This window comes from Rhinopithecus bieti, unplaced genomic scaffold (assembly GCF_001698545.2).
Source record: "Rhinopithecus bieti isolate Rb0 unplaced genomic scaffold, ASM169854v2 scaffold_5191, whole genome shotgun sequence".
Taxonomy (NCBI): domain Eukaryota; kingdom Metazoa; phylum Chordata; class Mammalia; order Primates; family Cercopithecidae; genus Rhinopithecus; species Rhinopithecus bieti.
In genome coordinates, this window is record NW_016804727.1 from 1,334,605 (window position 1) to 1,358,750 (window position 24,146).

Sequence of the window (24,146 nt, forward strand, 5' to 3'; positions counted from 1 at the left end):
AAAATCTGCTTAAAGCAGTTAAAATGTAACTTTTAAATCTCACACACACAAAAGAAAGTAACTCGCCTACACTTAAAACTTCTGGAAAAAAAAAGACAAAAAAAGATGAAATAAACATTATAATTCATTAAATAAACCTATTACTTGGAATAAAAATAATAAACTTCCAAGTTGAGAATCTTTATTTCCAAATATTTTAGGAGCATGAAAGATAATGTCTTTTAAAAAACTTAAAGTAGGTAAAATCTAATTTGAACATTATCTTGATCAATCAGTTATTAAAGTGCAAAAGGCAAATTAATAAAAAGTTCTGATAAATAGTTTTATTTTAAATTTTGTAAATTACTAGTACTTTAGCCTTTCCCCTTTCCTTTTATTATTATGAAATAATGCTTTAGCTTCAAACTTTGTCACCATTCCTTTATGCAACTTTTCTGATAAAGTGTTTCTAAGAAAAGACCCATTATTTTGTTTTCAAAACTAAAACAAAAGAAAAAATAATGTTATAAAGGTTTAATAAAATCAAAATTATGGAAATTGGACAGATAATTGGCAGCATACCTTACCTTAATATCAAACTGTAGGTACCGTTTGTCCATCTCCTTTGAAACTACACTTTCTATGATATCCACAGGCACAAGTTGGAAGCAATCATATGCAGGGCAAAAAATGTTGTGAGCTTCACCTTCTTGAATTTTCAGATTCAAAAACCTATTAAAATGATCAATGGACAGCAAAGGAGCAAGGATATTATGTTGCGCATACATTCTAAGAATTTATGCAATAACATAACATGCTGTCAATGGACAGCAAAGGAGCAAGGATATTATGTTGCACATACATTCTAAGAATTTTCCTTTTTCTTCCTTTTTTTTTTTTTTTTTTTAGAGACAGGGTCTCATTCCATCAACCAGGTTGGAGTGCAGTGGCACGACTGCAGATCACTGTAGCCTCATACTCTCGGGCTGAAGCAATCCTCCCACCCCAGTCTTCTGAGTAACTAGGCCTACAGGTGCATGCTGCTATGCTGGGCTAATTTTTAAATTTTTGGTTGCGATGCGTCTTGCTATGTTGTCCAGACTGGTCTCGAACCCCTGGTCTCAAGCAATTCTCCTGCCTTGGCCTCCTAAAGCTCTGGGATTATACACATGAACCACTGTGCCTGGCCAATTTTTCTTTATGCTGAATTTTCTGTCAGAGTATAATTAAAATAATACCAACAAAAGTGTGAAACAGCAACTGTAACGCATATTATCTGTTAAGCCATTCATTTTATATATCAATATATACACATACACATATATACATACACTCGTATGTTTTATATGTTTCTATTTTGCTTTATTCCCACTAAAAATCTGAAACAATCTGAAAAAATACTTTTATTTAAAATTAAAAATTCAGAAATGAGTGGCTCAGAAAGGTCATATTCAATTCTCAATATGCTATAGCTTTAAAGAAAAGGGGGCAATGGTATAGAAATGAGTCATAGGTAATTCAAGAATATTTTGGGGTGGCATTAAAATATAGCATAGATTTTTAAGAATAGGTTTATAGGTTTTCTCTTTATATTTCATTTAGATGAATATTAAAATAAGTTTTATGTCCTACTTAGGTATACTTGAGTAGTGAGGAAAAAATGCCCTGTAAAGAAAGAAGCAGGAATCCGGCCCAAGGTTAGATTAAAAGCAGGGTTCTTTTTTTCTTTCCTTTACTTACTTTCTTTCTTTTTTTTTAAAGGTGGGGTCTCTCTCTTTGCCCAGGTTGGTCTCAAACTCCTGGGCTTAAGTGATCCTCCCACCTCAGCCTCCTGAGTGAGTAGCTGGGATTACACGCATGTACTACCATGTTCAGCTAAAAGCAGTGTATTGACTTAGAAAATTCCAGGTCTGTCACCAACAAGGCATATGATCTTAAGCAATTTATTTAACTGCTCTAAGCCTCTGTTTCACCATATATAAAGTGGAGATAATAATGTGAACTTCCCAGGGTTGTTATATGTGAAAAATCTACCTGGTGCATGACATAGAGTAAGAATTCATAAATTTTAGTAAGGATTATTATTTGTTTTTTTTTTTTTAGACGGAGTTTCACTCTTGTTGCCCAGGCTGGAGTGCAGTGGTGCGATCTCCAGCTCACCGCAACCTCCGCCTCCTGGGTTCAAGCAATTCTCCTGCCTCAGCCTCCCAAGTAGCTGGGATTATAGGCATGTGCCACCACACCCAACTAATTTTGTATTTTTAGTAGAGACGGGGTTTCTCCATGTTGGTCAGGGTGGTCTCGAACTCCCAACCTCAGGTGATCTGCCCGCCTCGGCCTCCCAAAGGGATTATTATTGTTATTATCATTTAATACTGCCCTTAGAAAAGCAAGAAACAAACTTTTGAAGTACAGATTATTGTATATTGAATTTAACACTTAAATCTAGAGAAAATAAATGGAAAACCAGGAAATTAAATCACAACTGCTTAGTCCTCACCATCAACATTTTATTTCACTAACTATAGTATCTTTTTTCTTTAGTTCTCTCATTCTCTTAATTCCACTGCACTTAACAACAACAACAACAACAACAACAACAACGAACACCTTATTGAGACCTTGGCAGGCCCATTCCCTTTGCTCCATCTTCTCTTTCATATCCTCGTCTGGGCAATTCATAGAAAAGAGAGTCCCCAACAGGCAGTTCTCTAAGTGCTCTCTACCACACCTCAAACCTAGCAGTATCTTTAGCGTTCTTTCCTTTTCATCCCACTCACTTCTGTGAAAGGGAGAGCTTTCTCTTTTACTCCCAGGCTAATCCTCAAATCCTCTGGCCAGCTCTGAGACTTGCACTATCCAATAACCTATCCTTTCTGTCTTTTACTTTCTAACGTCTCTTACCTTGGGCACAATAAACATGCTCAAGTTTTTCCCATTTTAAAAACCCTTACTAACCACACGACTCTCTTTTGTTTCATTTTCTTTTTCTTTCACATCAAAGTTTCCTGACAAAATAGTTTATGATGATCTGTTATTCCTTCCTCAAGCCCATGTCATTCACTTCTCAATCTGCAGCATCTGGCTGCTATCACCTCTTCACTGGGCCACAATGACTACCCATTAGCCTAATTTATTAAAGAATTCACAGTTTTTATCTTCCTTGATTTCTCTAGAACATGAGACACTGTGAACATTTCCTTCTTTCAAATTCTCTTTGGCTTCCAGGAATTAATTTTTTTTTTCCCTTGGCATTCTTCCTACCTCTGGTAGATCCTTATCCATTTTTTCACAAGTAGTGTTTTCACTCCTGTGCTAAGGAGTGATATATAAGGTACATTGTGGCCTGACATGGTGGCTTACGCCTGTAATCCCAGCACTTTGGGAGGCCGAGGTAGGCGGATCACAAGGTCAGGGGTTCGAGACCACCCTGACCAACATGGTGAAACCCTGTCTCTACTAAAAATACAAAAATTAGCTGGGCGTGGTACCAGGCGTCTGTAATCCCAGCTACTCAGGAGGCTGAGGCAGGAGACCCACTTGAACCCGGGAGGCAGAGGTTGTAATGAGCTGAGACGGTGCCACTGCACTCCTGCCTGGGTGACAGAGTGAGACTCCATCTCAAAAAAAAAAAAACAAAACAAAAACAAAGAAGTCTTAAGACTAAAAGTAGAGAATTGTTAACTGTAGAGTTCTTTTTTCACATAACAACATTCTCTTCTTTTTAGCTATGAATAGATTCCCTGGGAAGTTGGATAGTCTCTTGTCAAAGTTCACAGTTTGCTTAGACATAGTTACTACATGATGATGTTTTGAATTTTACATATTTTAAATATATCAGAGAAGATTTAATCATCTCTGAGGAATTAAATTACAGAACTGAGAAGACCTCATTGAAGACAGGATCAGTTCTGTTGGCCATGTTATTATTTCTCATCAAGACACAATTTAATAAAAATGTATGAGCACAACACGGAGTTGATGAGTGTCAGTAAAAGAGATAAATGTGGGGCAAACTTTGCCTATATTTTTATCTTGCAGGTAAGATTCACAGATGATATCATAGGTAGGCTCTCTCTGCTTATTACAATGCTTAGGAATATGATAATAAGTAATACTTATTGAGTGATTATTACATGCAAGATCCTGTTTTAAGTGCTTTACATATATTAAGAAATTTAAAAACACTGACGATAATCCTATGAAGTACATACTATCATCACCACTTTACAGATTAGGAAACTAAGGAACAGGCAGGCTACCACTTACCTAAATCAATAACTAATAAATAGCAGAAAAGGAATTCGCAACCCAGTGGCCTATTGTATCTAGAACCTGAGCTCTTATATTCTCAATATTAGCAAAGAAATTCTATTCTGGCTAGAAAATAATAATTTCTAACTAATCTGTTGATTGATCAATCAATCAATTGATAGGATCTTCTTCTGTTACCCAGGCTGCAGTGCAGTGGTGTTGTCATAGCTCACTGTAGTCTTGAACTCCTGGGCTCAAGTGATCCTTCTGCCTCAGCTGCCCAAGTAGCTAGAACTACAGACACGTGCCACTATGCCTGGCTCTTCCCTTTTATTTCAGCCCTTGGCATCAATACTTTAAAGCAGGGGTGTCCAATGTTTTGGCTTTTCTGGGCCACATTGGAAGAAGAACTGTCTTGGGCTACACAAAAAATATACTAACAATAATGACAGCTGATGAGCTTAAAACAAAAATAGCAAAACAAACAAACAAACAAAAAACACCAAAAACCTCATAACGTTTTAAGGAAGTTTATGAATTTGTGTTGGGCCACATTCAAAGCTGTCCTGGGCCACATGCAGCCTGTGGGCCACAGGTGGACAAGCCTGCACTAAAGCATCTAGCTGTATTAATAAAAAGGTTGGGCAGAGTAAGATAGAGGGACTTTCAAACTATCTGAGGACCTATAAAAATGCTTCCTTGGTTTTAGATAGAAGTTTCTTTTCCTATATGCCTATTAAAAAAAAAACTGTGATAATTTAAAAATGATTTCATCAACATACGAATCACTCAACATGGAACTTCTTTTATTGGCGCTTGATTTGACAAACTTGGAAGGGATGGAAAGGAGAATCCTAGGTAGGCTAGAACGTACTAATGAAATCAATAATTAGATCTTTCAAATTTAAATCTTACCATACATTTCTTATGGCTAGTTTGTGATGAGTTTGGGAGATAGTGCCTGTGATACAAATCAGGTGAGGAAGGTCAGTGACACTCAAAAAAAATTCAAGAAAATACCTGGGGGACTCAATTTTCATATACATACCAAGACCAACAGCTAACTTGGTAGAGCTCAGGTAATACTTCCTAATTCAGTACAGTTAACAACTAAGATAAATAAAATTTTACCTGGGAAGTATTTTCTGCCTCCACAACTGGGTTAAGGATAGCTTTGGATTGTGAGCTCTGACCTTTGTCAATTAGTTTACCTGTAACAGGTGTACTGATCTGATCCTATTTAAGTAGACTCTGAGTAGAATCTAGTCTATGTCTTAAAAGGAACAACCAGATATTCTGACTTAAAAGCAGTAGCTTTTTTCCCCTCCAAATGAAATCTTACCTCTGACTCCAATTTGGAAAACAGATAAAGAAATGTACTCAAAATCAAACCAGACACGTTGGGGGACTGAGGTGGGTGGATCACTTGAGGTCAGGAGTTCGAGACCAGCTTGATCAACACGGCAAAACCCCATCTCTACTAAAAATACAAATATTAGCAGGGTGTGGTGGTGGGCACCTATAGTCCCAGCTTCCTGGGAAGGCGGAGGCGTGAGAATCACTTGAACCCGGGAAGGAAGATGCTGCAGTGAGCTGAGATCATGCCACTGCACTTTAGCCTGGGTGACAGAGTGAGACCCTGTCTCAAAAAAGAAAAAAAAAAACAGAATGACAGCTCAGTGGTTGCCTACAAATGGGGGTGATAAAAGGAAGGCAGAAAGAGAAAAGTAGCAGGGATTCAATGGGAAATGAGGAATTGGGAATGATAGATTCTAGGGGTTGTGGTGATGGTTTCAAGGTTGTATAGAGATATCAAAGCTTATCAAATTATTTATTTTAAATGTGTGGCTTTATGTATGTCAACTGTACCTCAACAAAGCTGTTTAAAAAGAAGAACTCAGAAAATCTGCTCAAGCTCTTGTCTCTCACCCACATAGTATTCCCTAGTTCCCTATACTTCCTAACTAATATTCCATAAAAAAAAAAAAAGGTTAAAAACTTCTGATTTCTAAGATTTTCTTTAATACCAACGATATACCTCACTTAGGTCATCGAACAACACTTTGTATGTCTCCAGAGATAACATGATATTACAGTGCTCATTATAGCAATCTTTGTTTAGAAACTTCTCTCGAAAAGTGCAACATGAGAGCTAAGTTAATGGATGGTGAAAAAGTATAAATCTTGAAAGGTAATGGGAGGGGTAAACAGAGATAAACACAAGAAGCAAAACAAATTTTCCATTAGTAAAATATACCCAACTATGTCTAGCTAAAACATTTAACTTTGCATTCACTAAAAAGGAATCTTAGACATCCATATTCTTACAGATTTTCAAGGCAATTTGATTGTCACAAAAAATTGAGACAGCACAAAAACAAATGCTTAAGATTCCTGGGATATAACACAAACTGATTCTTGCCTGAAATTTACATTAGATGTAATATAAATTAAAATACTAAGAAAAATTATTTGTATAACTGCTTTGTTTCTAAAGGTACCTTACATTAAGCTAAATAGCATTAATTAAAATAGCTGGGGAAGATGTAAAATAAAACAAAATATTTTCCTTACTAGTAAAGTCTAAATTCATTTCTGTGTAACTCAGAAGTCAATATAAACAATTTGTATCATTAAATACTGAAAGTAAACAATTTTATCAACAAATCAGAGCGCTATCATGCAGTAAGAAATGCTAACTAAGGTGCTCATATACTCACGACTCCCAACATCCTCTACAAAAGTCATGTCCACAGGGCATATCCACGGGGTCTTCAAATACAGAGATACTGCACATACAAATGTCACACTGGAGATGAAGAAGAACAATGATTTAAACAGAACTATACTTTTGAAAGAGAACAATACATTCATTTTCTTCACTTTTTTAAAAGGCAAAAATACTAGTACAGTAAATAAAAGTTTTGAAAGTTACCTTTTCAAAGTTTTAAGGACAGTAAGTGTGTCTTTCAGTAACAAATACCATGACTACCTCACTATAAACAACAGTGGGATTTAAATGTTCTAATGCAAAAATCAAACCCTTAAATTCCAAATTTATGTATTAATCAGCAACTGTGCATTTGGAAAAGGAAGTACAAGAAACAAATCATTCGGGTCAACATCAAATTGCATGTTGCAAAAAACCACTTCAGCATCATGCCCTTCACATTACACTTACCCTTCAAAATCCATAAAAACAGAGTAACTCTGTATTTTTAATGCAGCAACTCAAGATATCCAAACTTTCCAGGGAGAGAACCCTGCTGAGCATGGTGACTCACACCTGTAATCCCAGCACTTTGGGAGGCAGAGCTGGGCAGATCACTTGAGGTCGGGACAGCCTGACCAACATGGTGAAACCCTGTCTCTATTAAAAATACAAAAATTAGCTGGGTGTGGTGGCACGTGCCTGTAATCCCAGCTACTCAGGAGGCTGAGGCAGGAGAATCACTTGAACTCAGGAGGCAGAGGTTGCAGGGAGCTGAGATCGTGCCATTACACCCCAGCCTGGGGAATAAGAGTAAAACTTCATCTCAAAAAAACCCCAAAAAACAACAAAACTCCACCTATGTATTACAATTATGCCATTTTAACAGCCAAAGCTGCAATCACTTTTTCACCTACCTAATATCTTCTAAACAATAGCTCTCCAGAAGCAAAATGTATCATGTTACAGATGCAAATTACAGGATTCTGTTTTTCAAAAAGGCACAGATAAAATGAGAAGTACACAACAAAAAAAAAAAGAAAAAAAGAAAAAAACAAAACAAAAAAAGAAAAAAACAAAACAAAAAAAAGAAAAAAAAAGAAAAAAAAATAGAAAAAAAATGAGAAGTACTTTCATATTTATCACATACTTCGAGTGGCTGAGTCATTCAAGAAATATTAAAATCTTCTATAACAGCACACCAATGATATGCCAATTAAAAATGCTGACAATGGCAGCACTGTTTTGTAAAATAATGAAACACTTATTTTGGAAATGCATCTAGTTAACAAACTACAGAAGCTTTACTGAAACAAATACATAACTATCAATATACTGTAAGCGCTTAAAAATTAGCTTTCAAGAAATTATAAAAAATGTTTCTGTATTTTTGGTTTACAGTGCCTATCACAAACTTAACTTTTTATATTTCAATATATTGTATACATGTGTGTACGTATTTTGAGATGTGGTCGTGCTATGTTGCCCAGGCTGGTCTCGAACTCCTGAGCTCAGGCAATCCACCCACCTCGGCCTTCCAAAGTGCTAGGATTACAGGCATGAGCCACCAGGCCTGGCCTGTATTTAAATCTTCAAGCAATTGAAGTTTTAAGGGAAAATAAAATAGATGGTTTCCCTAAACTGTTTTAAGTTCTCTGTATGGAAATGAGGAAAGAAAACCTTTTTTTTTTTCAATCTATAATTCAGAGATCACAAAAATAGTCTGTACTAACAAATATTTACTGAAGCATGGAAATAACTGAACCTTTCAAGAAAGGGACAGGATTCAATTATAAGAACACAACCAGACACTCCACGGAACAATATTAAATCATTTGAATGTTAAAAGACTAAAAACAAAGCTATGAGAAGTACAGTGAATACCAAACCATACCAAACTAGTGTCTAAGTCCCCAGGAGATAAGCTGATTTCATCTGGGGAGGTGACAGAAGAGCGCGTAGTCCTTGGAGTTCTTGGAGATGGTAGCGTGTCCCAGGCATTATACCCACTTGGTGGTGGAGTTGGCATTTGAACACCTGATCGTTGGCAGCAGTTCTCCGGGTTGGACATCCAAGCTTCAAGTAATTTCTCCCTGTCCCAGTCTTAAAGAAAAATGGAATGGATAGCTCTCAAAAAAGAAAATATGGTAATGTTTTAAAAGCTATATAATAACAAAAAATCTGAATGAATTACAAATTTTGGTCATGTAAAGAAAAAAGTATTTATATAAATGTAGTAACTGCAAATGAATGTCTAGGTATGTTCTTGTTATTAGCATTTTTACACAAAATTTAAGCTTTCATAACTGATCATGGCTTACAACCATGTCAAGATCTAGCAGTATGGTCAAAATTTCCAGTACTTTCTACTAACAATCAAAACAGGTCACTCACATATCACTCTTGGAATTCACTACATTTTCGCTGGCATAGGTTTAATTTAGCTTCTTTACTCTTTCAAATATATATATATATAATTTTTAAACTGTCCTCACTGGCATCAAGTTGTAAAATGATTACATAGTTCACTATAGATATATCAAAATGCCAGTAGCAGGTCCTAAAAACCATTTAATAAACAGCTTGAAAGCAGAAGAAACTTCTGAAGAAATCAGAGTTATAAACAAAGTTTTAGTGAATTAGGTATAAATTCTATATTAAGTGATCCTGAACCTGGCTTAACTAAAAAATATTATCTTCCTACTGTGAATATTTTAAAAATTGCCAGGTAAAACATATTATAATGTCTAGAGCCATGAAAACCTAACCCTTTAAAAACAACAAACTAATACATTTGATTACTTTGCTAGGTGTTTTACATAATTTCATTTATTCCTCCCAGCAAACTTTTCAATTATTATTTAGGTGAAGAAATCAAGACTGAAGGAAGTTATATAACTTGTCCAAGCTCACAAAGATATTTGAAACCAATTTCTGTGATTCCAAAGCCTGTGTTCGTCCCGTGATCACACACTATTTCTGAGAAGACTAAAGGGTAAATTATTCACTGTAGGCACATTCTATAAAATTTTATAGCTTAAACACAAATAACTGGAAATTTTCTATATATGTTTTTTTTTTCGACCATATTAAGCCAATGTATTTGGCAGTTTAACAGGATAAATATGACTTTGACATGCAATGAAAACGGGTGTATTGCCAGCTAAGGAAAATAAACAAGTACATATATAAATACAGATGCTCCTTGACTTACGATGGGGTTAAGTCCTGATAAACCCACTGTAAACTGAAAATATAAGTTGAAAATGTGTGGTTGCCTAGGAGCTACAGCTCACTACAGTGGCCCAGCATCTCAAGAGTAGCATGGTTTCTACTGAATGCATATTGAGTTAGCACTATTATAAGTCAAAAAATATAAGTCAGACCATCCTAAGTCAGGGACTATCTGTATATACAGAGTTTTTCTGGTGATTATTTTACATAAATAGAGTATCATATAAACTTTATCTCCTTTTCCCATTTAATCAACCTGAAAATCTCTCCAGGTAAACTAGTTTAACATTATTTCCTTCTTTTTAATGACTACATATTAATCCACTGTGTTTCACTGTGTGAAACAATTTGTGCATCATAATTTAGTCAAACAAATATCCCCCTACTTTGTTTATAGTTATTTTTTTGCCACAACGAGGCTGCAATCTACATCAGTGCAGTTAAAAGTATATATTCATGTTTATATTGGTATTTCATTGGTATAAATTCCCTGGAATGAGACTAATGAGTCTAAGGCCCATCGTGTTTTTAAAAGAAAATGCTAGGTGGCTTTCCAAAAAGGTTACAACAATTTCTTTTTTTTTTTTTTTTTTTTTGAGACAGGGTCATGCTCTGTGACCCAGGCTGGAGTGCAATGGCATGATCTTGGCTCACTGCAGCCTCTGCCTCCCGGGTTCAAGAGATTCTCATGTCTTAGCCTCTCAAGTAGCTGGGACTACAGGCAAGTGCCACCACTCCAGGCTAAGTTTTACATATATTTTTAGTAGAGACAGGGCTTCACTGTGTTGTCCAGGCTGGTCTCAAACTCCTGACCTCAAGTGATCCGCCCACCTTGGCCTCACAAAGTGCTGGGATTACAGGCATGAGCCACTACGCCAAGGACGTTATAACAGTTTTTACTTCTGTTAGCAATGAGGAACCTTACCAGTTTTTTCTACAGCAATGGGTGTTAACAGTTCTTTTAAACATTTATAAACTGACAGTTCACTGTTATTTTAATTTGCATTTTCTTGACAACAGATATATTCAAATATCTTTTGATGTGTTTATTGGCCATCTGGATGTGCTCTTCTGTGAATTACCTATCCATATCTTTTTGCGATTTTGGCACTGGGGTATTTACCAATTTCTTGTTAATTTAAAGAAGGTTTTTATATACAATAAACATTAGCTAATATTGTTTCCAAATCAAAATTATGTTTCCTGACTTTGTTTATGGTATACTTACAACAAAAATTTAAAGATCCAATATACTTTAATATGTCTATCTCTTCTTTAGCTTTTCTTGTCTTAGCAACTCAGTTTTCCTCTGTCCTTAGATTTACATGTAAGTCTCCTAGACAAACTGATGAACTGACTTTATACCCCTCATCCTTTTTTTTTCTTGGTATTCCAATGGCCAGTCATATTAGGGCCATTTAATGAATTATATATCCTTTACCCACTGATCTATAATGTCATCTTTACATAAATTATATTCCCAAATACTGTAAATTGGATTTACTATTCTGTTTCAATGGTCTATTTGTCTAGAGTTGAACAAGTGCCATACTGACTGAATTGCAGTGGCTTATAGTGTGTTCTCTTTTCTGGTAAGGCTAATTCCTTTCACTGGAACCGAATGAGCACACCTGATCTCTATGACCCTGAGAAAACTGAGGAAGAGCTGAACAGATAGGCGGAGGCTTCTTATTTAGACCCAAGGCTGGGCTCAGAGTTCAGAGAGACAGTTGCAGAGAGACCGCTGCATTACAGAGAATCAGGATCAGCACAAAAGATTTCTTGGGACAAAAAAAGCCATCATTAAAAAAAAAAATTCAGTGGCCAAATAAAGAGAATGGTCCCATTATGACACAAATTAATGTTCTTTAAGGCCAAGGGAGAAGAAACACTTCAAAGGAAAAGTAAAGAAAACACTTACCAAAAAAACTAGAATTTTCTGATTAAGATAATACATGCAATTGAGCCCTCATCATTAAAAAAAAAACAAACAAAAAAACCCTACAAGCAATCAAACCCAAGAAAAGTGGAAGAAGGTCATAAAGGCAAAGTAGAAATCATACGTTAGAAACTATTGATAGAAAAAATGATAGACAACCTATAAACTGCAGGAAAAAAAGACAAACATCTAAGAACTAAAAATAAAAACTAAGGCAATCAGGAAAACTCAGCATATACACATTAAAACTGAAAATAAGATATGGCTATATGTAGAGAGAAAATTCAAAGAACTGTGACAAAATGCAATGTCTTTCAAACTGTAAACTTATTTAAGGGCAGAGCTTGTACCTATATTACAATCGATTTTATCTCCATTATTCAGCCTAGAGCCTAGTTCAAAGTGTATATTCAATAGAAATCTGTTGAATGAACAAATTAATATAAAACTACATGCCCCCATTATTAAAATCTAACTGAAGAAGATAACATTCCAAGAAGTTGTAAATGATTACAGCTGAAGAACTCATGAAAAGGTAGTAATTCTAAGCAGACTAATAACATTGGGAGAAACTGAAAAATACAGTAATTATTTATTTAAAAAATATAGGGTTCACATGGTTTCATAAGCAAATTTTTTAAAATTTTTGGCAGGGCACGGTGGCTCACGCCTGTAATCCCAGCACTTTGCAAGGCTGAGGTGGGCGGATCATGAAGTCAGATCAAGACCATCCTGGCTAACATGGTGAAACCCCATTGCTACTAAAAATACAAAAAAATTAGCCAAGCGTGGTAGCTGAAATTAATTCTTGTGTCCTTGCACAAGCATAAAGAAAAAGGAAAGATTCATATATATATACATATATATGTATATATATATGTACACACACACACACACACATGTATTTTCTTTTTTTTGAGATAGAGTCTCACTCTGTCGCCCAGGCTTGAGTGCAGTGGTGCAATCTCAGCTCACTGTAACCTCTGCCTCCCAGGTTCAAGCAATTCTCCTGCCTCAGCCTCCCAAGTAGCTGGGATTACAAGCACCCACCACCACGCCCAGCCAATTTTTGTACTTTTAGTAGAGATGGGGTTTCACCATGTTGGCCAGGCTGGTCTTGAATTCCTGACCTCAGGTGATCTGCCCACCTTGGCCTCCCAAGTGCTGGGATTACAGGCGTGAGCCACCACGCCCGGCCAAGTCACACAGATATTTTTAAAAAGCTATTATAAAAACCTGAAATGCCAAAACCCAACCTTATTTCTAAAACAAATCTTGACATTATCAGCACAAATAACTGGACATGTAAAATGTAGAATTATTAAAAACAATTATATACACATAAACATTCAATAAAACATATATATTAATTTACATAATTTTTTTTCTTTTTATTTTGTTGAGCAAGGCTAGCTCTGGTCACCCAGCTAGATGCAGTGGTGTGATCATGGGACTCCTGCAGCCTTGGCTTCCTGGGTTCAACTTGATCCTCTACCTCAGACTCCTGAGTAGCTGACTTACAGGCATGTGCCATCATGCCCAGATTTTTTTTTTTTTTTTTTTTTTTTTTGAGATGGAGTCTTGCTCTGTCGGCCCAGGCTGGAGTGCAGTGGACCGGCATCTCAGCATCACTGCCAGTTCTGCTCTCCTGGTTTAACGCCATTTCTCCTCCTCGCTCCCGAGTAGCTGGGACTACAGGCGCCCGTCACCTACCCGGCTAGTTTTTTGTATTTTTTTAGTAGAGACGGGTTTCATCTGTTCTAGCCAGGCTTTGTCTCCTGGCCTCGTGATCCGCCCGTCTCAGCCTCCCAAAGTGCTGGGATTACAGTCTTGAGCCACCGTGCCCAGCCTTTTTTTTTTTTTTTTTTATAACTTTTGTAGAGACAAGGTCTCACTGTGTTGCCCAAGTATGTCTTGAACTCCTGAGCTCAGGTGATTTTCCCGCCTTGGCTCCCCAAGTGCTAAAATTACAGACATGAGCCGCTACACCTATAATCTTTTTTATGTAGGGCCAAGCCCTTTTCTTTGACTTATCACTCTCCTTCTATTTCCTATTTCTTGCCTAAACTACACCCACAAAAGATTGTCCATTTCTCATTGTTATTTTCTTAGATTAAGATTTAAAATACATTCAATTAGAAATATGAATGTAAAGGCCTAGATTTTTATGACCTTTTTTTCAGTTATTTTACTCACGCATAATTTAGATAAGTTTTAAAACGAACTTGCCTTTATCAAGGCTTTCCAAAGCCTCCAACTTAGATTTCAATAAATAAATATTTGCTCATGTTTTATCAGTATCATTCCATTATATCATGTAATTACTACAACAAGGTGTACAACTGAGATAATTAAGTTTGTTACTGGCATGCAATTCAAGCCAGGTGCATGGCAATTCTGAAAAGGAGACCCCTAGACAGAAGCATTCAGTCTATTTGACGAAAGGAATCCTGAAAGTTAAGTTGATGTGGGCTAAGACAGCATTTACTGTATTATAATGTCAAAATCTACATAAAATATTATCAATGGGAAACCAAATATGCATAACATATACCCCAAGCCCAAGTATGCCTTATTCCTGGAATATAAGAACAACTGAACATTAGGAAAACATTATGATATCAATGTATCAAAGAAGAAAATCAGTATTATCATTTTAAAAAAGATCTGGAAAAGTAAGACAATCTGAAAATTACTCCTGAATTTTAAAAGAGAGCTCTTAAATAGTAAGAAAAGATACTGTTTTAACATGATAAGCAGAATCTCTTTCAAACCAATAGCCTCATTCTTAATTTAAAACAAAAGCCATTCTCGGAATTTCAATTATCTATTCACTGATGCATTACAAGAATCTATTTCCTGCTTAAATGATTCTGAGCTCTAGACAACTTCTCCATTTGGAATTCTCGAAGTTTACTGCTTAGTACACAGTAAAGGACAAACTGGTGACTGAATGAATTTCCACTTAAGCCAAGAAAATAATAAGCATCACTTACAATGTTACATAGGAGTGCTAGCCAATGTAATTACACCAGATAAAAGATAAGGGAAAGCTGCAGGCACAATTATCAGTATTCACAAACGGTAGGATAGCCCTCCTGGTAATCTTAAGAAAACCATAAGGGATACTCTGAATACAATAGACAGAGTTCTACTTCTGGTAATGTTAAAGTAGCTACTATCAGACCAAGTCTCCTACAGATAATAGCTATAAATAGTGGACAAAATATAAACCACAACTATCTGAGGACACTAGAGAGCAACCAAAAGCAGTCAGAAATTGGAGGGGAATTAAGGTCTGACAAAATTAAAAGCACTATATGAGTTTCTATTTCTACAAGTTTTCTCTGTGGGCAGACAACATTTGGCCTGAGGACAGAAATTTGAAATTTTACTAGCTTAAGAACCTGAGATTAGATTCAGGGTGACCAGAACACTTCGGACATGAGGGAGGATATCCTAGAAAGGAGAGAGGCACAGGAAGCACAGATTCTGGATATAGACTCTCCAAATCTCAAACTGAAGCCTACATATATAATGCCTACAGCGATATACTCCAATTCCAAATTACTAGACATGTGGAAAACTGGAAAATGTCAGAGAATGCAACAGTGAAAACCAACCTTGAGGTAATCCGTATGTTGGAATTAGTAATCACCATGGATTTAAATAACTTTATGATCAAGAACATAAAGAAAATAGTTGGTAAAGTACAAAAGGCCATGAAAACTAAGTAAATAAATGAAAGCCATAAAAAAGAACCAAGTGTAAATTCTAGAACTGAAAACAATTCTAAAACAATTTTACTGTGTTGGCTTAACAGCAGTTTAGAGGAGATAAAAAAGAGATCAGAGGGAAAATTTGGTGAACTTGGAGACAGAAACGATCCAATCTGAAGAACAGAGGAAAAAAACAGATTAGTTTATTTAAAACACATATGGCTGTTTAAAGCAAAATTATGACACTGCATTGTGATATTTGTGATTATGTACTATAATAATGATAGCATAAGGGATGGGGCAATGTACCCATATATAGTTGCAAGATTCTTACATTTTGGGCAGGGCGCGGTAGCTCACGCCTGTAATCCCAGCACTTTGGGAGGCCAAGGCGGGCGGATCATCTGAGGTCTAAAGTTCAAGACCAGCCTGACCAAGATGGAGAAACCCCATCTCTACTAAAATACAAAATTATCCGGCATGGTGGCACATGCCTGTAATCCCAGTTACTCAGGAAGGCTGAGGCAGGAGAATCGCCTGAATTTCGGGAGGCGGAGGTTGCTCAGTGAGCCGAGATCGCTCCATTACTCCAGCCTGGGCAACAAAAGCGAAACTCCGTCTCAAAAAAAACCAAAAAGATTCTTACATTTTATGGGAAGTGGTACTACACTAACTCTAAATAGACTATAAAATGATAAGAATGTGGCCGGGCGCGGTGGCTCAAGCCTGTAATCCCAGCACTTTGGGAGGCCGAGGCGGGCGGNGATTTTTATGACCTTTTTTTCAGTTATTTTACTCACGCATAATTTAGATAAGTTTTAAAACGAACTTGCCTTTATCAAGGCTTTCCAAAGCCTCCAACTTAGATTTCAATAAATAAATATTTGCTCATGTTTTATCAGTATCATTCCATTATATCATGTAATTACTACAACAAGGTGTACAACTGAGATAATTAAGTTTGTTACTGGCATGCAATTCAAGCCAGGTGCATGGCAATTCTGAAAAGGAGACCCCTAGACAGAAGCATTCAGTCTATTTGACGAAAGGAATCCTGAAAGTTAAGTTGATGTGGGCTAAGACAGCATTTACTGTATTATAATGTCAAAATCTACATAAAATATTATCAATGGGAAACCAAATATGCATAACATATACCCCAAGCCCAAGTATGCCTTATTCCTGGAATATAAGAACAACTGAACATTAGGAAAACATTATGATATCAATGTATCAAAGAAGAAAATCAGTATTATCATTTTTAAAAAAGATCTGGAAAAAGTAAGACAATCTGAAAAATTACTCCTGAATTTTTAAAAAGAGAGCTCTTAAATAGTAAGAAAAAGATACTGTTTTAACATGATAAGCAGAATCTCTTTCAAACCAATAGCCTCATTCTTAATTTAAAACAAAAGCCATTCTCGGAATTTCAATTATCTATTCACTGATGCATTACAAGAATCTATTTCCTGCTTAAATGATTCTGAGCTCTAGACAACTTCTCCATTTGGAATTCTCGAAGTTTACTGCTTAGTACACAGTAAAGGACAAACTGGTGACTGAATGAATTTCCACTTAAGCCAAGAAAATAATAAGCATCACTTACAATGTTACATAGGAGTGCTAGCCAATGTAATTACACCAGATAAAAGATAAGGGAAAGCTGCAGGCACAATTATCAGTATTCACAAACGGTAGGATAGCCCTCCTGGTAATCTTAAGAAAACCATAAGGGATACTCTGAATACAATAGACAGAGTTCTACTTCTGGTAATGTTAAAGTAGCTACTATCAGACCAAGTCTCCTACAGATAATAGCTATAAATAGTGGACAAAATATAAACCACAACTATCTGAGGACACTAGAGAGCAACCAAAAGCAGTCAGAAATTGGAGGGGAATTAAGGTCTGACAAAATTAAAAAGCACTATATGAGTTTCTATTTCTACAAGTTTTTCTCTGTGGGCAGACAACATTTGGCCTGAGGACAGAAATTTGAAATTTTACTAGCTTAAGAACCTGAGATTAGATTCAGGGTGACCAGAACACTTCGGACATGAGGGAGGATATCCTAGAAAGGAGAGAGGCACAGGAAGCACAGATTCTGGATATAGACTCTCCAAATCTCAAACTGAAGCCTACATATATAATGCCTACAGCGATATACTCCAATTCCAAATTACTAGACATGTGGAAAAACTGGAAAATGTCAGAGAATGCAACAGTGAAAACCAACCTTGAGGTAATCCGTATGTTGGAATTAGTAATCACCATGGATTTAAATAACTTTATGATCAAGAACATAAAGAAAAATAGTTGGTAAAGTACAAAAGGCCATGAAAACTAAGTAAATAAATGAAAGCCATAAAAAAGAACCAAGTGTAAATTCTAGAACTGAAAAACAATTCTAAAAACAATTTTTACTGTGTTGGCTTAACAGCAGTTTAGAGGAGATAAAAAAGAGATCAGAGGGAAAATTTGGTGAACTTGGAGACAGAAACGATCCAATCTGAAGAACAGAGGAAAAAAACAGATTAGTTTATTTAAAACACATATGGCTGTTTAAAGCAAAAATTATGACACTGCATTGTGATATTTGTGATTATGTACTATAATAATGATAGCATAAGGGATGGGGCAATGTACCCATATATAGTTGCAAGATTCTTACATTTTGGGCAGGGCGCGGTAGCTCACGCCTGTAATCCCAGCACTTTGGGAGGCCAAGGCGGGCGGATCATCTGAGGTCTAAAGTTCAAGACCAGCCTGACCAAGATGGAGAAACCCCATCTCTACTAAAAATACAAAATTATCCGGCATGGTGGCACATGCCTGTAATCCCAGTTACTCAGGAAGGCTGAGGCAGGAGAATCGCCTGAATTTCGGGAGGCGGAGGTTGCTCAGTGAGCCGAGATCGCTCCATTACTCCAGCCTGGGCAACAAAAGCGAAACTCCGTCTCAAAAAAAACCAAAAGATTCTTACATTTTATGGGAAGTGGTACTACACTAACTCTAAATAGACTATAAAATGATAAGAATGTGGCCGGGCGCGGTGGCTCAAGCCTGTAATCCCAGCACTTTGGGAGGCCGAGGCGGGCGGATCACAAGGTCAGGAGATGGAGACCATCCTGGCTAACACGGTGAAACCCCGTCTCTACTAAAAGTACAAAAAACTAGCCGGGCGAGGTGGCGGGCGCCTGTAGTCCCAGCTACTCGGGAGGCTGAGGCAGGAGAATGGCGTGAACCCGGGAGGTGGAGCTTGCAGTGAGCTGAGATCCGGCCACTGCACTCCAGCTTGGGCGACAGAGCGAGACTCCGTCTCAAAAAAAAAAAAAAAAAAAAAAAGATAAGAATGTATACAACAGCCCAGAAAGCAGCATGTTAAAGAATAAAATGCAAAGAAGAATTAGCTAAAAATCCAACAGATAATTACAATCTAATGCTAAGATTATTCAACTAATTTAAAAGACAGCAGAGAAGGAGAAAGAGAGAACAAAAAATAAGAGACAAACAGAAAACAGTGAAATGGAAGACCTAAATCCAACCACAGCAATATTACATTAAATGTAAATGGACTAAACAGTCTATTAGAATGGATAAAGAAAGAACTCAACCATATGCTATTTATAAGACATACAAATAGCATAAAAAAGTTGAAGTGCTATATTAATATCAGATAAAGAAAAAATAGTAAAAAAAGATAAGGGATATTTCATGGTGAGAAGAGTCAGAAAGACATAATTATAAATGTATATGAGCCTAATATCAGAGTTTCAAAATAGATTAAGCAAACTGACACCATTAAGGAGGAGCTATATGAAAATCCACATTCATAAATAGAAATTTTAACATCCCCCTCTCAACTGATGGAACTAGTCTTTAATTTTTATTAGTAAAAACAATGACAATTTAGAGAACACCACTGACCTTAATTAACATTTATAGAACACTATGATGAACAACTTCACAATTACATCCCTGTCAAATGCACATGGTATAGAGTCATCAAGACAGACTATATGCTTAAACCAGCCTTTTTTTTTTTTTTTTTTTGAGATGGAGTCTCGCTCTGTCGCCCAGGCTGGAGTGCAGTGGCGCTATCTCGGCTCACTGCAAACTCTGCCTCTGGGTTCACGCCTTTCTCCTGCCTCCGCCTCCTGAGTAGCTGGGACTACTGGCACCCACCACCACACCTGGCTAATTTTTTTTTTTTTTGTATTTTTTAGTAGAGATAGGGTTTCACTGTGTTAGCCAGGATGGTCTCGATCTCCTGACCTCGTGATCCACTCCCCTCGGCCTCCCCAAGTGCTGGGATTACAGGCGTGAGTCACCATGCCCAGCCAAAAGACTGAAAGTCTTAACCAGTAAAACTGAAGTGAAAACAATAAGACATCCAGAAAAATCTCAAATATTTGAACATTAGACTATAATATTCTAAAAAACTGATGGGGCAATGCAGAAAGGGAAATTTTGAAATATTTAAAAATGAATGATAAAGAAAATACAACATACAAATTTTTGGCCTCAACAGGAAAAAAAAGTAAAAAAGATACGAATGACAAATCACAAAAGAAATACAAATGTACAGGAACCATGAAAATACATTGGACTTTAAATGAGAGCTTATTGTTTGAACTTGTAATTTTATTGCTAAAAATTCATCCTAAGTAAATTAATGGATAGGCACACAAGGGAATATTTGAAGGATGCTAATCACAGCACTGTTTACAATAGCAAAAAGAAAAAAATGGTGCAAATAGCGACAGAGTATGGTATGTTTATATAATGAGATTATGTAGTGATATATGAAAAGCTTTATATCATGCATTAATTTTAAAAAGCATATTATGAAATATATGTAGATTAAGCATACTAGTGTTATAAACATTTTCTCTGTGCCCTACTGGATTTTCATTCACATAGATGATATATTTATTACTTTTAGAGTCATATAAAATCATGAGAGCCATTTTGGTTTGAAAATAACAACTATAGAAAAGTTCATTTTTATTTATTTTACTTTGTTCTTCTCTTATTTTATCATTTCAAAATTATTTTCCAAAAATATTTCTTCATACCTAAATCAGGAAACAATTCTTTGTAAGGTCATTTTCTAGAATCTGTCTGATAGTATACTACATTTGGAACACATGCCCCATATAGTTCCTCAGATTTTCTCATTGCTGCCATTCAAAATGTTAGCAATGGGGCATAGCACAAAGATTATCCTTTGGAACCAGGAAGTCCTGAGTTCAAATTCCAGATGTTACTTATTTAACTGAGCAAAATACAGGATAATTATACCCACTTTGATTCTAACTGTTTTAAGTCTCTGTAATGCATTACACACATAAGGAATTCAATAATAACAGCATTAAGTACTATTACCTCTTAAAAATTTATCCTTGGAATAAAGTAATCACAAATGAATGCAAGAATGAGTGCCATCTCCCAAATTTGCTTTAGCTTAGCACATCCAAACAATTTTCTTATAACAGTCATTAAAAGTGGTCATTATAATAACTGTTGAAAAATGTTTAGGATGTTATGTGAAGACTTTTAATAAGAATAATATTGGTTACTGTGTTAAAATGTGTCACATATAAAAAATTTGAGGCATACAAAGTAAAATAACTTTCTTAGGATAGTATTATTTTAAAAGAGTTCCATTATGTTACTTTTAATAAAAGTAAAACAACTAATATAACTAATACAGAGAGACATTAAATATGCTACATTTTAGTCTTTTCTACCACAAATATTTTTCAACAAAATTTGTTTGATTCTATCACATCAGACTCCTTAGCAAATATTTATTGAATAACCTTTTATGTCCCATCCACTATGTCAGGTAGTGGGGATACAATGACAGGAAAACCAGACATAATTCCTTTCCTGTCTCCATGGAACTTAACAGTCTAGTAAGGAGAAGGACATGAGTAAAATAAACACATAAACAACACCAAAAAATCACCACTGTCAGAAACACCATAAAGAGAGGTAGAAAACCAGAGTCAGGGAGGTCAGAGAGGGCATCCCTAGGGAAATGGCATGGAGTGAACATCTAAAGATGAGCGGGAGTTAACCAGATGAAAGGGGGAGGGAAAGACATTCTAGAAAGATAGAATACAGCATGTTCAAAGGCCTGTGGCAAGAGGGAGGGTAATACCCTTGTGAAATTAAAAAGGTCAATGTAGCTAGAGCATGGGACTAGGGAAGAAGCACTGTATGAGATAAGGCTAGAGAAACAGGGCAGGGGCTCAGTAATGCAGGATTTTAAAAAAATAACCACTTCCATTTTCAGTTTAGGAGTGATAGGCAGTCAATGGAAAATCAGGACTAGAGATAGGAAGAATAGGCTGTCATGATTAGATTTGGTAATATTATTTTGACTTTCTTTTTTCTGTAGTGTAGTTGAGAGATGATGGCAGCGGAAATGAAAAAAGGCGAAGTTTAAAATTGGGGAGGTGAAACTGACAATTAAGTGATGACAGGATGGGAGAGGAAATGTCAAAATTGGTGTTCCAGGTTTCTGCCTAGAATACCCAGTTGGTTGGCTGGTGCTGCCATCTATGGAGTTAGGGAACACCAGAGAACCAGGTTCAGTTGCAAGAACATGATCTTAGTTTTAAACACGATGAGTTTAAGGTAGCTTTGAGATAGATTGGAGGGGCTTTCACATAGGCAATTATATACAATATGAAATATGGAGCTCAGAAGAGAGGCCTAGTCCAGGGTGGAGAAATGTATTACTTCCAAAAAGTCTTGGGAAAAGGTAATATTTTCCAGGAAAAGAACAGAATGAGAAGAGAGGATGTGGGAACACAAATGTTTAATTGCTTGGAAGATGATGAACCTCCAAAGGAATTAAAAATAAAGCTTCAATATAAATTTATTCTAAGCACAAGCAAATTAGCCTCAGTCACGTATTTTGTAAATTATATTCATTTTCTCATTAGGTAATATTCAATTACATAAGTTACTTTTATTACTGGGGAAATACTCAGAGAATGACCTTTGTATTCCTAACATAGTCCTTCTTAAAATTCAACTCCATTTAATAAATACTGCTAAATATTTATGTCGTCGGCTTAATCTACATCAACTTCATTACCTTGGGATTATATTTGACAAGGTAGTATAATACTCAAAACTATTTTCCTGTATAAAAATGAATGAATGCTACCAAGGATAATCTATAAATCTTCCTAATGGTTCAGTTTAATAGCTCTAAAACACAGCCTGTCCTGGCTTTAAGAGCAATTACAGTAAACTATAGTTAATATGCACTGTCTAACTCACAACCATCACTTACCTTGGTAAATCTTATTTGCTTATCAAATGTCACTGATACTACCTAAACGACAGAGAAGAGATGCTCACTTGAAAACCTAAATTAGCCTCTATTTTATGCCCTAATAGAGGAATGAAATATAGAACAATGCTTTAGTAAGTTATCAATGCCAAGTATGAAAATTTAGTTGGGTTTCATCTTATTGTAAAACAATTAATTTAGGGAAATATCAATAGAGTAAAAATGGAGTTGATCATTTCATAATATTTAATGATACAATGTGTTAAAAAATAGGGATAAAATGTTTCCTTTAATTATGGTGAAATTATAGGTAAAGTTAGATTCTATATGATACTATAGCTTAAGAGTTATGACACAGTATATGATTTGGCTGAATGTAGAGACCTTTGGCAAAGATGGCTATCTGTACACAAAAATGCTACAGTGTAGAAACATTTTTTTTGTTTGCAGTTAGGTATGGCCACTTGACAGTGAGGTGTGGCCACATGACTGAATTCTGCTCAATGAATGAAACATGTGCAGGAGTGACATATGCCACTTCCAGGAGTGGCTCATAAAACTTCCCACAATTGTTCCTTCATGCAATCTTTTCTCTTTCTGACTAGCTGGCTGTAACTAGTAGGCCTAGATAACCCCCAGGACAACCTCAGAAGTGATGTTGTTGGCCAGGCATGGTAGCTCATGCCTGTAATCCCAACACTTTGGGAGGCCGAGGCAGGCAGATCACTTGAGGTCAGGAGTTCCAGACCAGCCTGGCTAAACCCCATCTGGTGAAACCCCATCTCTACTAAAAATATAAAAATTAGCCAGGCATTGTGGTGTGCACCTGTGGTCCCAGCTACTCGGGAGGCTGAGGCAAGAGAATCGCTTGAAACCAGGAGGCGGAGGTTGCAGTAAGCCAAGATCGCACCACTGCACTCCAGCCTGGGTTGACAGAGTTAGACTGTCTCAAAAAAAAAAAAAGTAGTGATGTTTAAGATGACAACGTTCCAGTCA

The 24,146-nt window shown here is 36.3% G+C and overlaps 1 protein-coding gene across 1 annotated transcript in view; it reads right to left on the reverse strand.

The window, feature by feature from the left end:
* Positions 1-24,146, reverse strand: part of ANKIB1 (ankyrin repeat and IBR domain containing 1) — a 172,907-nt gene that overhangs the window by 43,548 nt on the left and 105,213 nt on the right. Inside the window, 3 exon segments of the mRNA XM_017870314.1 lie at positions 567-711; positions 6,954-7,042; positions 8,838-9,046. Coding sequence (XP_017725803.1) covers positions 567-711; positions 6,954-7,042; positions 8,838-9,046 — 443 coding nt within the window.